At 43.4% G+C, this 16,167-nt stretch overlaps 1 protein-coding gene across 1 annotated transcript in view; it reads left to right on the top strand.

Annotated features, from left to right (window-relative positions):
- Positions 1 to 16,167, top strand: part of CDC73 (cell division cycle 73) — a 674,568-nt gene that overhangs the window by 253,612 nt on the left and 404,789 nt on the right. The window contains exon 10 of the mRNA XM_085654791.1: positions 460 to 524. Within this exon, the coding sequence (XP_085510917.1) occupies positions 460 to 524 (65 nt within the window). The remainder of the gene's footprint in view (positions 1 to 459; positions 525 to 16,167) is intronic.

Raw genomic sequence — 16,167 nt, 5'->3', positions numbered from 1 at the left:
GGCTGGGCCAGTAAGAAACCCTGTGGATCAGTCTGGTGTATGGACTATATATTCTTGATGTATGCTGTTCCCATTGATAGACCCTTTAAGCCTTCCCTCTCTTGCCTACCTGCAAAAACCACTGTCCTGATATATAGTTTAAGAATTGATGAAGTTATTGTATAGAGGGCATATGGAATTGGGGTGCTGAGAGAGAGAATGAACCCTGCAAATGTTTGTGTAACATCACTGTGTTGTCGGCACTTATGTTTGTTTGGTCACATTATTCTGTTTTCAATATTCTGTTAAATGTTTTTTTTTTTTTTTGCTAAGTATGAGATTTGAATATTGGCAGTTTAGTTAACATGAGTATACAATATACAATGATATTCCATTACTAAACATGTGATTGGTGTGAATAAACTATGACAAAATCAACGTATTGCCATCAGTGCTTAAAAGAATTATATTCTTTTACAGAAACGGAGGGCTTTAAGATTGATACAATGGGTACTTATCACGGGATGACACTTAAATCTGTGACGGTAAGTGCTACCTTTTGTTTATTTATTGTGTGTGCTCCAGCGTTCAGTGAAAGATTAATTTGTTAACCATTACTTAGAGAAAGCTAGGAAAGCATGCCTCTAATTTCACTAAACGCTCCTCAAGCCATAAAACTCTCAAACAAGCCTGACCTAGTTTTCCTAAAATCCCCCAAAACTGTTTAGATGAATGGAAAAATAGTCCCTCTCCTGCTTCTGAAAGTTAGTGTGATCCCATTCCCACAACAGTACATTCTGCCACTTGGTATTTATGTTTTATTCTGACATACAATGTACTCCTCTGATCTTGTTGTGGGGGTGTGCCACACATTTATAAATGTTCAATATTCACAATTAACACTTAAGCCAGTTTTGAAACCTAATGCTTCTTATGTTCAAAATGATCTGTTGGAGAAAGTGTTTAATTTCGTTCTTTTGTACAAGTGTGTGCACTCCGAGTAGGTTATTATAATGGCCATTAGATTTCAGCAATTCATTAACAAGAGGTTATATGTCATGTAAATTTTTGGGAAAAATCCTCATAAATTCCTTAGTGTCAATGGTGTAGACATGAAAGTGTCGACCTGTTCAGAAGCTACATGCTCATCACTTCTGCTTCTCCTCACTTTTTTATTCTTTGAAAATGCAAATCAAAATTATTCACACAATACCATTCTAGAAACCTTTCGTTATTAGTGTAGACCTCATTCAGCCATTGCGTCAAATGCTGGGTTCAGAAAAGTGTAACCTGTAGTATGTTTGCTTGATAACGTTACATCTTAGTGAATTTTCTCACTCATCTCAATTTCTTCTAAATATTTTTTTTAGTTTTATGTTCCTCCACCCCTCTTTCAGAAGCACATGTTGTTCCTCCCACATAGCGGGGCTTTGCAAACAGCTAAAGTTTGAAAGCATTTCAGTTGTTTTTAAGGTTTGGGATCAAAATTAGTTAAGTATGATTTTATTATTGTTAAATTTCAGAACCATTTTAACCATGCTACAAGACTAATTTGAGTTCAACAACACTTCAGCTGATAAATGCCCATCTTTTTTGGTAATATTTATTCCACAATAGATCAGCATTTTCCATCTGGTGTCAGTTATTTATTTTATGATCTGCGCAGCAAGTATTCGGATCAACTAAGATCAACCTCAAATGTGCCCGGCGCCATTTTATATCTATAGTAGTTTTGGTTTTCTTTGTTAGCAAAATAACATCTTCTCGCGTTTTGAGATTTTAGTAAAGTCACCGGTTTGTTGTATGTTTTTTTTTTTCTTTTTCTAAAGCTCTCCCTTACCTTAAAAGGTGAAAAGAATGTAGGGCCTTTGCCTACAGCCATATTGATAATCACACAGGGTTCATTGTTGGATGAGCTTGGATTTGAACCTCTTCTATATTTTAGGTGGTGACCTTCAACGTGGAGGGAAACAATTCCAAACTTTTGGTCTCCGCCCTTTGTCTGATCTACCTCTGAATCTGGAAAGCTGGAAAAGGGGAACTTACAATAGCATTTTCAAGGCAACATGAGGTTGTCCGGACTTCTGAATATTTTTGAAAATATTTTTTCGGGACAGCAAGTTCAGTGTCATAGAAAACTTTGTATGTTACCTGAGATAGAAGGTTGAGAAACATTTGTGTCACCCAATTTGTGTACAAATCTTTAGACTCTGGGCTGATCACAATAACATTACCAGTCCATCAGCATAGCTGAAGTCAATGAAGAAACAGTGATGTTTAGACTTGCTTTGCATTTTAAAAAGCCTTCTTATAAATGTAAAGGACAGAATTCCTGTTTTTAATGCTTACATGGCTTGCCAACTGCACTTTGGAAAGTAGCTCTTTGCCCGCCCCCCCATATGAGGAGTTCATAGTGCAGTCTGACATTGACAAGTGACCCTGCTAATATGGGTGTTCGTGTAGGTAGAATCGAGAATATTGCATATTTCACTTTAAAAAAAATGATAGAGCCCGCTCGTTATTTTATTGCTTTTCATGGCATGTTCAAATATTATCTAGCCATCAGCATGAAGTGCTGCTGATCAGTTCAGAATCCCTATATAATCCTTGTTCGTTATTTTGATTTTATCAGTAATGTCCAGGGGCAACTGTTTCTTTCAGTATTCTGTGTGGAAGCCACAGTGGAAGATACCTACATTCGACTTATTGCCTCCATGTGTGCACAGTTGAGATGCTACTGTTAACTTGCTCTTCGAACTAAATAGGCTTCTTTACAGGTGATGATTCCAGCAAATGGTGTTATCTACATCGTTTATTTTAGTAAGAGGAGTGGTTACTGACTTGTTGAAAGATTTGGGGACTGTTGTAGCATGGAATTGACCAAATTGTTCACAACTTGGATGAAGTCCGAGAAGAATTTAGCTGGCATCCATCAACAAATTGGATCCTAGATAATATTGTAGCTGTAGCTTTTTCATTACTTGTTTATTGTCTATGTTGTAAGGTTGTTGGCAAAATATGAACATCTTAGTTCATTACTGTAGCTACTACCAATGTGACAAGAATTGGTTTAGCATGATTTTAACTTTAATAACTTGTCTTTACAATTCGGAGATTTAGGTTAGCTCAAATGGCTGAAGCTAAAACATTTTTCTATTTGCAAATGGTCAGAAACAAATCTAAATAATGTTTTAGATTTTTTTTTATAGAATAGGTTTTGTCCGTCAGTGCCAATTGTAACATGGCTAAAGCTTCACAATACATTTTCATAGCTTTTTTGTTTTTCATATGTGTTTTTGTCATTTTTCCTTGGTTTGAAATTTTTTTCTCTGGGTGCCTTCATCCTCAGCTATCCATATAAAACTAGGCAATGTCACCTCACCTGGACCAGATCGTCTAGTTGCATGTTGTACTCACTGTGCAGACTGCAAAAATATCCTTAAAGATTATGTGCTTTGGCATGGAGCTCTCGATCAACTCTCGGTAGGGGAGGAGATGAACAGTTCTCAGAACAAGGCTACTGGCTCAAATAAAAACACTAAAAAAACAAGCAGACTACTGGTAATGCAAGGAATGTGCAAACAAAAGAATAACATTTGTTTTAATTAAAGGCGATACAAAAGTTTCACTTAACGCAATGATGTGAATTTGTAAAGTTCACTTTCGCCCGTGAGGGTATCCTGGCCCTGTCTAGGTGTGTGTGCCTGGCCCAACTATTGGTAGGTTGGTTAATTGAAAACCAGGTCTTCAGCTTGTTGCCGAATTCAAGAAGAGAGGATGAGGCTCTGATGTAGAAAGTGAGGTATCCACATATGAATACGCTGTTTTGGAGTCCTGTGAAGTAGGAAAATACAAAGCAAATAAAATAGCGGTGAGAAGTCCCACAAATATTAAAAAGAATCAAAACAAGTTAAATGAAATGTAATGGTAGAACTTTAGCAGATGGCACATTTCTTTTAGGGGTGGTAGTGTGCTATGGTGATCATTAAATATGAAGAAAGCAGAAATTGGGTCTCCAGGCAGGCAAAGGGAGTAAATCAATGCAATGTTTAATTTGAACCGATAGAAATGCAAGCATGTTTTACATTACCATGTTTGACATAAACATTCCAGCTCTATCTGCTTTAGTTTAAAATATGTGACATTTTAAACAGTCATGTAGTCTTTAACTTGTGCTTTCACTTTTAGGCTTTTATTGCAGTGAGAAAAAAATCTTTTAAATGAGTATGTTGTATTTCTGTTCCTGGCCCTCACAAGTCCATGTACCAAATATATTCAGGTGGTGTGCAGAATAGGCAATAAAGTACCAGTCTGTCATGGCTTCACCTGAGGGCGTGCATACACATAATGTTGACTTTTGGTAGGAAGCTCTGCTTGGCTTCCTTGAAACAGTTCTATGCTCCAAGGGATGCCTTTTGTGCTGTAAAGGCTAGTTCTTGTTGGTTGAAAACTACATAAATTGGGCTGTAGAACAAAAAAACTCTTTATTCAACAACTATGCTGCTTCCAGCTTACTGCAGGTGCATTGTTTAATTTGACTTTTGGTATTTGATTTTGATGGTTAATGACTACATTTCACCATTTTATTTGTGATATACTTTCCTTTTTCTTTGAATTTTGATATTTAAAATATGTATTCTGTAATAGAAGTATTTTGGTTTTATATTCATATATGATTAATATTATTGCCTCTTTAGAAATAAGTTAGTCGTTTTGGTCGCATTTATTTTATCACTCTATGAATAACTTTAATATTCATTGTTTATCTCAAGTTTGGTCATGTTACTATGCTCAGTGTACCCTAACCAGGGCGAAAGCTGTTTATTTACATTGACTTGTGTCAGTCACTCTTAACTAAATTTCACATGGCAGGTTTTGTTCTAATAAAACTCAATACGATATAAATAAGTTATGTGAATACCAAATTGTTCATATCTAATTTATCTCAAAATAAGCAAAGAATGCTGGTGGTTTGCGTGCAATAAAATAAACATGCTGATCTGCGATGACTGAAAAACATAACTATTTTTTACCTTAACTCCTTGTCTTCCCCCCCCTAGAATGCTAAGCATGTTTTGACTATTTGTGGTAGTTCACAATTAGGCATCTATAACTTTTTTCACCCCTAAGGAATCCATGTTTAATTTGCATCATTAGTTGTTTTAAATTTTTTTACATCATCCTGGTTATTCTTTTTTTTATTTCAAATATTTTTTATTAAAGAAACAGAGACAATACAATAACTCTTCCATGTATCAAGATCAAAATAGTCGTGTCATATGAACAAATACGAAAAAATAAATGAGTGACAAGACAATAAATGAAGAATAAAACCCCAATCCAGCTCGCATCAACAAATACAGGTACAATCCCATAACATTCCTTCATGTATGGCGCGCAGCGCCCCGGGACTCAATGGGTCAGTCACACCTCACCCAACCACAACCCCCCGCAGAGGGGCAGACCAAGTATACTTCTCAAGGTGGATCGTAATGAAAGGAGGATGCATCCAATGATCTCCAAAGCTTTTTGTTTGAAGGGCTCCAGGTAGAAGCCTGAAGCGCCGGATTACTAGACCCCCTCAGGAAAGATAACCACTCCTGCCAGATTTTAAAGCTCACTTCAGACGCATTTTTCCATTTGCAAAGAATCACTTTACATGCCATTGTTAGCATTAAGTCCATCAATTGACGATCCTGGTCAGTTGTTATTTGTGGGTCCAGTGCCCCCAGAATGACGTAAACAAATTCCTGTACAGGTGTTATCTTAAAAACATGGGAAATGCAATCGAATATTCTCCCCCAATAATCCCTTAATGAAGAACAGGAGAAAAGCATATGCGCAAGATCCCCAGTACCTGACTGACAATTCCAGCACACAGGGAATCTCTTAATTTACATCTGAAAAGCCTGTCAGGTGTCCAATAGGCCCTGTTGAGAAGCATATATTTCGTCTGGAATAGAATGGGTGAGACTTTATGTGTGAGAGCTAACTTATGAATCACCTCCCAGTCAAAGGATATGCCTGATGTATTTGGCTCCGCTTCCCATACGCTCTCCACTCTTTTGTGTTTTTTCATGGGTAGGGGCAACAACAATTTATATACCTTCGACCCAAAGTGACCCTCCTGTATTAATCGTGGAATATGCTGTATTAGCCAAGGGACATAAGGAGAGAAGCTGTTCGCTGTCAGAATCGATTTAAGTTTTAGGAAATCATAAAAATCCATCGGGATAAGATCATGCCTACGCTGTAAAGTCGAGAATGGCAGAGGAACCCCATCCTCATACAAGTCCTTCACCAAGTTAATGCCCTTCTTGGACCATGACTCCCAGAATATACTACTACCCTTAAGTTTAAGATGTGCATTCCTCCACAGGGACATATACAAAGATCTGGCGACTGTCAAGTTTGTTTTATGTGTTTGATCGAGTCTAAGTAAGGCCCTTCTAGTATTAAGCATGATGTACTTAGAGTGAGGAAGGTGTGACAGGTCCATCGTAAGGAGGGCCTCCAAAGGCGCGTGATCCATCAGTGCCTCCTCAATGTTTATCCATAGTGGTGTGTATGTAGGGGATTTTAACAGCCACTGAGCGCCCTGTTTGCACAGAAACGCTGTCTGATAACACCTAAAGGAGGGGAGACCGATACCACCTTTATCTTTTGCTAATTGTAACTTCTTCAGAGAGACTCTGGCCTTCTTGCCCTGCCACAGAAAATTCCCAAACACCTGATCCACCTTAGTAAGAAAAGCATTAGAGAACGTCATAGGGAGCATACTGGCCAGATAATTGACCAACGGAGTCGACATCATCTTAAGCGTCTCTGCTCTACCCCACCAGGAGAGAAACTTTGGTGACCAACCATCTAGTAATGTAGTAATCTTTTTCAAGGTCAAGTCTTCATTTACCTTCAGCGTGGAGATCAGGTCCTTGTCAAAATCCAGCCCAAGATATTTAAAGCACCGCGGTTGCCATGTAAGCCCAGAGTCTCCAATAATCCCCTTATCCCCAACACTGTTCAACAGTTTGACCTCCGTTTTATCTTTGTTGAGTTTGTAACCAGATACTCTGGAAAAATCCTCAATGTCAGCCATGAGGGCCGGAATCGCTTCATCCGCTCTCTCCGACATTATCAGCACATCGTCCGCATAAGCCGTTAATTTTATAGTGCAATCACCAAACGGTATACCGGCTATATTTGGGTCATGCCTTATATGGTATAAGAACAGTTCAATCGCCAACAGAAAGAGTGACGGAGACAGGGGACAACCCTGTCTCGTTCCCTGTTGTAAGCGGAAAGAAGAGGAAAAGGATCCACCAGCCCTAACACGCGCCGAAGGGCAGCAATAGAGGGACATTACCAGTTTAGTGAATGACTCTCCTAGATTGAATTTACAGAGAACAGCCCGGAGGAAGGACCAATCCACCTTATCGAATGCTTTTTCAGCATCCAGTGTTATTGCTGCAGTCGGTGTATCTAAGAGTTTCGCCTTTTCTAGTACATGTGCCAGAATTCTTGTGTTGTCACTGGACAAACGATTCTTAAGGAAACCAGCTTGGGATGGGTGGATCAACTTCGGGAGAACCCCCTGTAGACGGGCGGAAAGTATCATGGCAAGGAGTTTGCAATCAATATTAATCAATGAGATCGGTCTATAATTTTTCGGTAGCGAGGGGTCTTTCCCATCTTTAGGAAGTACAGCAATTATGGCCTCAGCCAAAGTACCTCTTACTTCACCAGATTTATTAATACCTTGGAATAACTGTAGGAGGGGGTCGACCAAAAGGGAGGGGAAAGTTTTATAAAATTTTGCCGTGAATCCGTCAGGGCCAGGGGCTTTCCCAACCTTTAAGCGTTTAATCGCAGCCTCTATTTCTACAGAGCTAATTGGACCATTAAGATTGACCCGTTCCTCTTCCGAAAGCTGTGGAAGATCACACGCATCCAAGTATTCCTTAATTCTAGGTTCCTCCACCGCTTCATTTTTTGCATAGAGGTCCTCATAGAAAACTCTAAACACCTCCGTTATTTTGTCAGGGTCTGAGTGCGAGTGCCCAGAAGCATCCTTAATAACACTAATAGAGTTCTTCTGAACCTTGAACTTTAAGTATGAGGCGAGGGACTTACCTGCCTTATTAGACTCACAAAGCTTAAATCGCCTGCCCTTGTCAAGCCAGACTCCCGCCCTCTCACTAACTATTTTATTATAGTCATATTTTTTATTCGCCAACGCAGCAAGAGACATCTCATCCCTATCTTTTAGATGTTTAATCTCTAGATTTCTAATGTCCTTCTCCAAAGCCTCCAACTTCTCATTATAAGATTTATTCATCTCTGACCTAATTTTGATGCACACTCCCCTTATAGTACTTTTTAGAGCCTCCCACCTAATGAGATCGGACGTGTCCCCTTGTTTATTAATCTGAAGGTATGATGAAATCGCCTCCTGTACAGTGGCCCGGTGCTTGTCACTAGTTAGGATTTCATCATTCAGCCTCCAAGCTGTCTGACGAGAGGATGGTTTAACATTCGTGATCGTTAATGAAATGCACGAATGGTCCGATAAAACCCGGGACTCAATGGTTGTAGAGTCTAATCTGGGAACGCCATTCTGTGTGATAAGGAGGAAGTCAATCCGGGAATATGAGTCGTGTGGTGGAGAGTAGAAAGTATAATCCCTCTCCGTGGGATTCTGGAGTCTCCATGTATCTACCAAGTGGAAGCGCTTACACATACTAAGAAAGGCTTTATGAGCTTTCGTTGATTTAAAGACGCATCGTGAATCTCTATCTAAAATTGCATCTATTGGAAGATTGAAATCCCCAGCTACTATGTGCAACGCATTATCCGGGATAGTTTCAAGGTGTTTATTCAGTTTGTCCCAAAAGACCAGATCGCTAGTGTTGGGTGCGTACACGCTAGTGACATAGAACTCTGTATTATCCTTACTCATCTTGGCCGTGACCCATCTACCATCTGCACTAGCTTCCGATGATAAAACCTCAACCTTAGATTTCTTCGCAACAAGTATCAGGACACCATTCTTTTTATTCACAGCCTCTGCACCCACCACCTCATTATAAAATTTATTCCTCAGGTGGTAAAACAGCTTTGCCTCAAGCTTCGTCTCCTGGAGCAAAACGATATCACCCTTCAGCCTTTTAACATAATCTAATATCTTCTGTCTCTTCACAGGCTGGTTCAGGCCCTTAACGTTAAGTGACAGTACTTTCAGTCTGTCCAAACTACATGCTCCCAACGGCGAGCTAAGTGAGTTATTTATCATCAGGAGGTTGCATCATCGTCACATCAAACACATACTTCACAGTGTAACCGCAATGAAAGCCGCAGTAAAGCCCAGTACCGCCCACACCCACAAGAAGCAATAAGATGGAGACCATGCAAGCCGGAACAACCAACAATAAAAGTAAAAAACAAAGAACACATACCCCTTTCCCACAAACCCCCAGCCCCCCACCCTTCCCACCCCAACTGAAAGAGTTAGACATGGTGACTGGAAAGAGAATGCGTCGGAAACCCCCCCGTGCATAGCTTGTACTGAGAGATAAGAACCATGGACCAGAGGAACTATCCCCCTCAGATTAAGGCCTGTTACAACCCTTTAGGCATCAACACCCCCCCACCATCGCATCTTACGGGCACCTCATCAACCATTCTAGACCAGTCGTTTAAGCACCCCGTCAGTCGCTACCAACCCACTTAATAAACCTGTAGAACATTATGCATAACCATTAACTCTCTTGGCCCAGAAAACTGAAACTCCTCTATTCAAAAGGTAATAATTCTAAAACATATCACATGGCTAGGTATCCTAAGCATCTGCAACTGCATACTGCCAATAAAACTGTTTTGGAAAGAGCCCGAAGGCAGGGAATATGCCTTAGGCAGCCTGCCCCATCAAGTGGCATTAGACAGTACATAGCTGTGTTCACTTATGACCTGAGGTTGAAGCCTGCGCTGCTGCCCCCAATGAGGCACTTGTATCCATGTCCTGATCGTCCGGACCATCAAGCATGCGTTTCAATTTCAAAGGATCATAGAAGAAATGAGGAGATCCGTGGATCAACACACGGTACTTTGCAGGGCCAGCAAACCCATACTGGAAGCCCCTTTTCTTTAGCATTGGTCGCAGCGCCAAGAACGCTTTCCTAACCTCCACCGTCTCTTTACTGTAGTCCTGTGAGACGTACACCTTGACCGATTTCCATAAAATATGGTTGTTTTTCCTCATGAAGTCAAGAATCTGTTCCACATGTTGATAACGTAATGGCTTGCACACAATCGCTCTGGGCCCTTTCTGGTTTTTGCTTATCTTGCCTGGTACTCTATGAGCCCTATCAAACTCCAATGGATGGTGAAAGGACAGATTAGTAGCCTGGGAGAACCAAGATTCCAGGAAAGCCCCGCAGCTAGCATGCTGATCCTCCGACCCCTCCGGAAGGCCAAAAATGCGTAGGTTCCCCCGTCTGTTCCTGTCCTCCAATTCCGCCAGTTTCCGCATAGTTTGATCCGATGATATGCATAAGCGATTGATGGCTGCACAGGACTTTACCTCTAGATCCTCAAGCCTGCTGATCCTCGACTCTGCCTCCACCAATTTTGCATTGGTTTCACGATTATCCTGCCTGATAGCCACCACCTCATCTTTAGTAGCCTTAGCTAGCTCCCTCACTTCATCCAGCTTATTAAGTATCAGCTCCATCGGATCGGGATTACTTTTCGCTCCCTTGCTGGGTGAACTAGGATTTGATTGATCAGATTTGAGCCTCTTCATGCTTTTCATCGATTCTTTACTATCAGCCATGGTAGACCGTCGAGTAGATACCTTTGGCAAACCGAAAAGTCCCAAAGTACTTCAGCCTACTCCAGTGGAGTATCTCTTGGTAGCCGTTCCCTCTGCCGACTAAAATGGCGCCTTCCCGTCTTCTAGCAATGTAATTGGAGGATCACAGAACATGGCGCTCGTGTTACCCACCACGCGCCGGGTGCGTGATCAAATCATGGAAACCAGTGTACAGGGAATGTCCGCGCCTCCACTCGTCGGGACCATGGTGCAAGGCAAAAGATTGCATGCGAGATCACCCATTGGCAGGGAAGTCATGCAGGCTCAGAGCAACACAATCTCAGTCAAGAAGTGGAACTCCGTGTTCGCTCTATAGGCCTAGCTCCACCCTGGAGGGAGCCGTTTAATCCATGCGTTCTGCCACGATGCCATATACACCATCATCATTTTACACAGGCCTCACTGAGGGTAATAGAATCAGCCTCACAACTCAACAGCTCACAGCATCAGGGTAGGCACACATCCCTCACGGAATGCGGATAGCACGATATGTTCAAGCGCCCCATAGACTCTGCAGCAGAAGCTTGAGGGCTCTCCTTTTATGTCGCGGTAGCCGCCATTTTGTCAAAGCGACATCCATCAGCGATTGTTAATCGCGCTGCGCAGCTCCTCCGCCTCACCCTAGATGCGCTCCTGCGCATACACCGGCTGAGTTCCGATAGCCGTCACACTTGGCCTCGATCCACTCCGCAACCGCTCTGCCTCCGACACCTCTCCCGTTACACGGTCCCGAAATCTGCCGAAGTTCTCACAGGCATCGGACGGATCGCGTAGGGCTGCGGCCGAGCCGCTTCCCAACGGCGAAACGGCTCCAAACTTCTCCTCTCAGGCCTCCTCACCTTCCGATCACTTTTTCCGCCATCCGTTGTCGGAGAGGAGCGGTGAGGCCCGTTCCTCTGGCCTCATTCGTTCAACGCACGGGCGGAGAGAATCACCGAGCCGCCATCTCCTTCGGCGTCCAAACCACGCCCCCCCATCCTGGGTATTCTAAAGGTAACCAGGGTTTGTGTAGTCCCATCGAGGGGACTGAGAAACCAGGCAAAATACAGCTACATTTTGAGTCTTTTTTATGTTTGGGGAAAAATAAGAAAAAAGTGCTTCGCAAAGAAACTGTCATTGACAAAAATTTGCAATGTCACCATTTTCTTGGCTTTCAGGAACATGCAGAGGTAGCCCATTTTTTCTCATTTTTGTGCTTTCAACCCACTTCAAGTTTGTGGTGGAAGCCGCTGTGAAACCCATGTTTGATCCTGGAGAACTATAGTTTACTGAAAAGAAGGCATAATTCTGAATTCAGCAAGGGGTCATTTCTGTAGATGCCTCAAGATTTTCCCAAATAAACTGTTGAAATAAATATTGACAATTAGGAAAAACCGTCCCATTTGTAATTTCTCGTCACAATGGCCGATTTACAAAAGCAACATAACATTAGATCTGGTTGTGGGTAATATATGTAGGTTTTGAGGGTTTAACAAGAAATTGAGGTTCCCAGAGCCAATAATTGAGCTGCACTTTGCAATGGTTTTTCATTGTGTACTGGGTATAGAGCAATTCATATGGTAAAATATAAGGAGTGAAAAATGGGTATCAAGATAACCTATATATTTCCAAAATGTGCGCAAGATATGGAGTTTAGAAGCAGTGGTTGTTTGCATGTCTCTAAATTTTTCATTACTTATCCTAGCATGTGAATTAGAAGGCCTTTCTCAAAATATCTTTCTCACACACTGATTTACATTTGGAAGGCACAAATGCAGAAAAGTAACAATTGGTAATAATACTTGTTCTGCTATTCTGTGTTCAGCTTCGTCTACCAATACAAATGGTACCACACTTGTGTCGTAGGGCTAGTGGCCGCGACAGTAAAGGTGCCTACATTCAACATCGACAAATCCCATTTTTCCCCTGAAGGCTGGACTTTTTTTTTTTTTTTGCCAGCATTGCTAGCTTTGGATTTTGGACTCTAGCTTAGCAGGCAACCAAGGAAACGGAGCAAACCTGATTTTTTTTTTTTTTTTTAATCTAGACACCCGGGGGAATCCAGGGTGGGGTGACTAGCATGACTCTCACCAGGTTTTCTTAACAAGAAGCCATGCAGGCCTCCAACTTTAACGTAAAAAACCCCACTATTTCCTCACATTTGTGATGGAAATTGCTGCCATTTGCAGGGAGCAACACATTTCCTACCACCTACCATTCCCCCCCAAGTCTCCCGATAAAAAATGGCACCACACTTGTGTGGGTGGGGCTAGTAGCAGCTAAAGGAAAAGCACCAAAATACAGCATGGACACATCACATTTTTTCCACTGAAAACTGGCCCTTTTTTGTTTTAATGAGGCTAGCTATGGATTTTGAGCCCTAGCTCAGCCAGCACATACGGAAAACTAGCAGACCTGCACAATGAAAACTAGACACCCAGGGGACTCCAGGGTGGAGTGACTTGCGTGGATCTCGCCAGAAGCCCTTGCAAACTTAAAAAAAAATACATTTTCCTCACATTAATCTCCAGATTAAAATGGCAACTCACTTGTGTGCTGGGCCTAGTGCCCACGACCGAATCGGATCACACCAAGGTCAATGAATGTCCCTTTGCAAGGACTCCCATTGACTATAGTTTGGTCCATTTCTGCCATGGGCACTAGGCCCAGCCACACATGTGGGCCAGTATTTTTATCCAGAGAATTGGGGAGATGCCGAGTGGTAGGTATGTTGTGGGTTCCTTCAGATTTCTGAAGAATAAGTCACAGAAATGCTTGGAAAAAAGTTAGATTTTAGGCAGATTTTGAGGTTTGCAGGTCATTGTGGGTGAAACCATGCACTCATAGGTGTCTAGTTTTCAAAAATGCCTGGCAGCTGATCCTTGGGCCAAAGACTTCCGGCACCCCTTTTGTTGATGTTGCCACATTGTGTCTCGGAGCCCGCCCTTTTGGGTGTGCTTACCAACTCAGGTAAAGTACCATTTTTATCAGGACATGTGGGAACTCTTGGTGGCAGGAAATTTGCAACTCCCCGCAGCTTCCAATACTTTGAGTCACAGAAATATGAAGTATAGGTGTGTTTTAGCCAGTGTTTGAAAGGGCTTCTTTGTAAGAACACCTTGTTGGTTCCACGCAAGACGCACCACCCTTGAGTCCCCCTTGTGTCCAGTTTATGGAAGTATTGTGGGGTTGGTAGATTTTCCCAAGAAACAATTTGCACAGTGACAGAGAGACCGAAAAGTGCAATATCTTTCTCTGTCTCGGTCTGTGTCTCTCTCGCTCTCTCTCGCCGTCCCTCTTTCTCTCTCTCTCGCCGTCTCTCCCCCTCTCGCTGTCTCTCCCCCTCTCGCTCTCTCCCCCTCTCGCTGTCTCTCCCCCTCTCGCTGTCTCTCCCCCTCTCGCTGTCTCTCCCCCTCTCGCTGTCTCTCCCCCTCTCGCTGTCTCTCCCCCTCTCGCTGTCTCTCCCCCTCTCGCTGTCTCTCCCCCTCTCGCTGTCTCTCCCCCTCTCGCTGTCTCTCCCCCTTTCGCTGTCTCTCCCCCTCTCGCTGTCTCTCCCCCTCTCGCTGTCTCTCCCCCTCTCGCTGTCTCTCCCCCTCTCGCTGTCTCTCCCCCTCTCGCTGTCTCTCCCCCTCTCGCTGTCTCTCCCCCTCTCGCTGTCTCTCCCCCTCTCGCTGTCTCTCCCCCTCTCGCTGTCTCTCCCCCTCTCGCTGTCTCTCCCCCTCTCGCTGTCTCTCCCCCTCTCGCTGTCTCTCCCCCTCTCGCTGTCTCTCCCCCTCTCGCTGTCTCTCCCCCTCTCGCTGTCTCTCCCCCTCTCGCTGTCTCTCCCCCTCTCGCTGTCTCTCCCCCTCTCGCTGTCTCTCCCCCTCTCGCTGTCTCTCCCCCTCTCGCTGTCTCTCCCCCTCTCGCTGTCTCTCCCCCTCTCGCTGTCTCTCCCCCTCTCGCTGTCTCTCCCCCTCTCGCTGTCTCTCCCCCTCTCGCTGTCTCTCCCCCTCTCGCTGTCTCTCCCCCTCTCGCTGTCTCTCCCCCTCTCGCTGTCTCTCCCCCCCCTCCCTAATTGTAAGCCATGACAAGGCACCAACTGCTTTAAAGGCCATTCACACACCTATCAGGCACACAGAACCATTGACATTGCCGGGCACGGAATATTACAACTCTCACATCAACAAACTGCACCAATCACTTTCATATGCCCACAGACCTCACACAGCAATCACATCCCCTGGCATTTGGTGGTTTGTGTACTGGCATTTGGCTGCCAGTGTGTGTGTGTGTATGGGGACCAGCAGCAAATCACTAAACACGCTGCCAGCTAAACACCAGTTCATACACACCGCCAGCCAGCCACACATAATGTAACCAGACTCTAGTTCAGACTCAGCAATTGCACCGCCTGGTAGCCGGCGGAATGTGTGGAGTGGTGTTTTGTTAACTGTGTGTGTAGTGAGTTGTGGCTGCTTACTACACACCCACTAACAGCCAAATGCCAGCCAAACAACCGCCAGCCACACAACCACCAGCCAGACGCCAGCAAAACACCGCCGGCCAAAAGCTAATCAAACATCATCATGAAGCTCCGCACCACTCATTTTTAAAACACTCCCACAATTAACAGTTTACGGAACAAAGCAGCGACAGGAAAAAATAAAACATCCAACTAGCTAGGGCAATTGTTTTGTTCAAGAACCAACCTATTGGTAGAATATGAAATGTCAACTATGACTGCATAAACAAATGTAATTAAGCACATTAAAAATCAAAAACTTCTCGTCTGACCTACTCATTGTTAGCAGGGGTGTCCCCCAAGGATCAGTCCTCTCACCGCAACTTTTCAACATCTATATGGATCCCCTTACCACCATACTCAAAAACAAAAAATTCCCTTCCACCTATATGCAGACGATACCCAGATCTATCTGGAAACCTCCTCCATTGATGACATTCAGAGACTGAACGACACTCTTAAGAGAAATTCAACACTGGCTATCACTCAACCACTTGAAACTCAACCAAGACAAAACAGAAACCCTCCTTATCTCCAACAAGGAGAAGAACCCCCAAATTACAGAATGGCTAAAAGCTGTTGATGCTCTCAACTGCAATCTCACCCTGGCTGATTCTGTAAAATCGCTGGGAATCATACTGGACTCAAAATAAGACGGGGTTAATCACATCAAGAACACTGCAAAGAGCGCCTTCCTCACCCTTCTCAACAAAATAAAACCCTTCATCCCTCCTAACGACCTCAAACAAGTTACTCAATCCCTGGTGCTGTCCAGACTGGACTACGGGAGTGCAACCCTCACAGGACCAGCAAAATCGCACCACGCTCCCCTCAGATCAGC

This window comes from Triturus cristatus, chromosome 4_1, assembly GCF_964204655.1.
Source record: "Triturus cristatus chromosome 4_1, aTriCri1.1, whole genome shotgun sequence".
Lineage (NCBI taxonomy): Eukaryota > Metazoa > Chordata > Amphibia > Caudata > Salamandridae > Triturus > Triturus cristatus.
The sequence above is the reverse complement of the archived record's forward strand: the minus strand, read 5'-3'. Positions and strand labels throughout refer to the sequence as shown.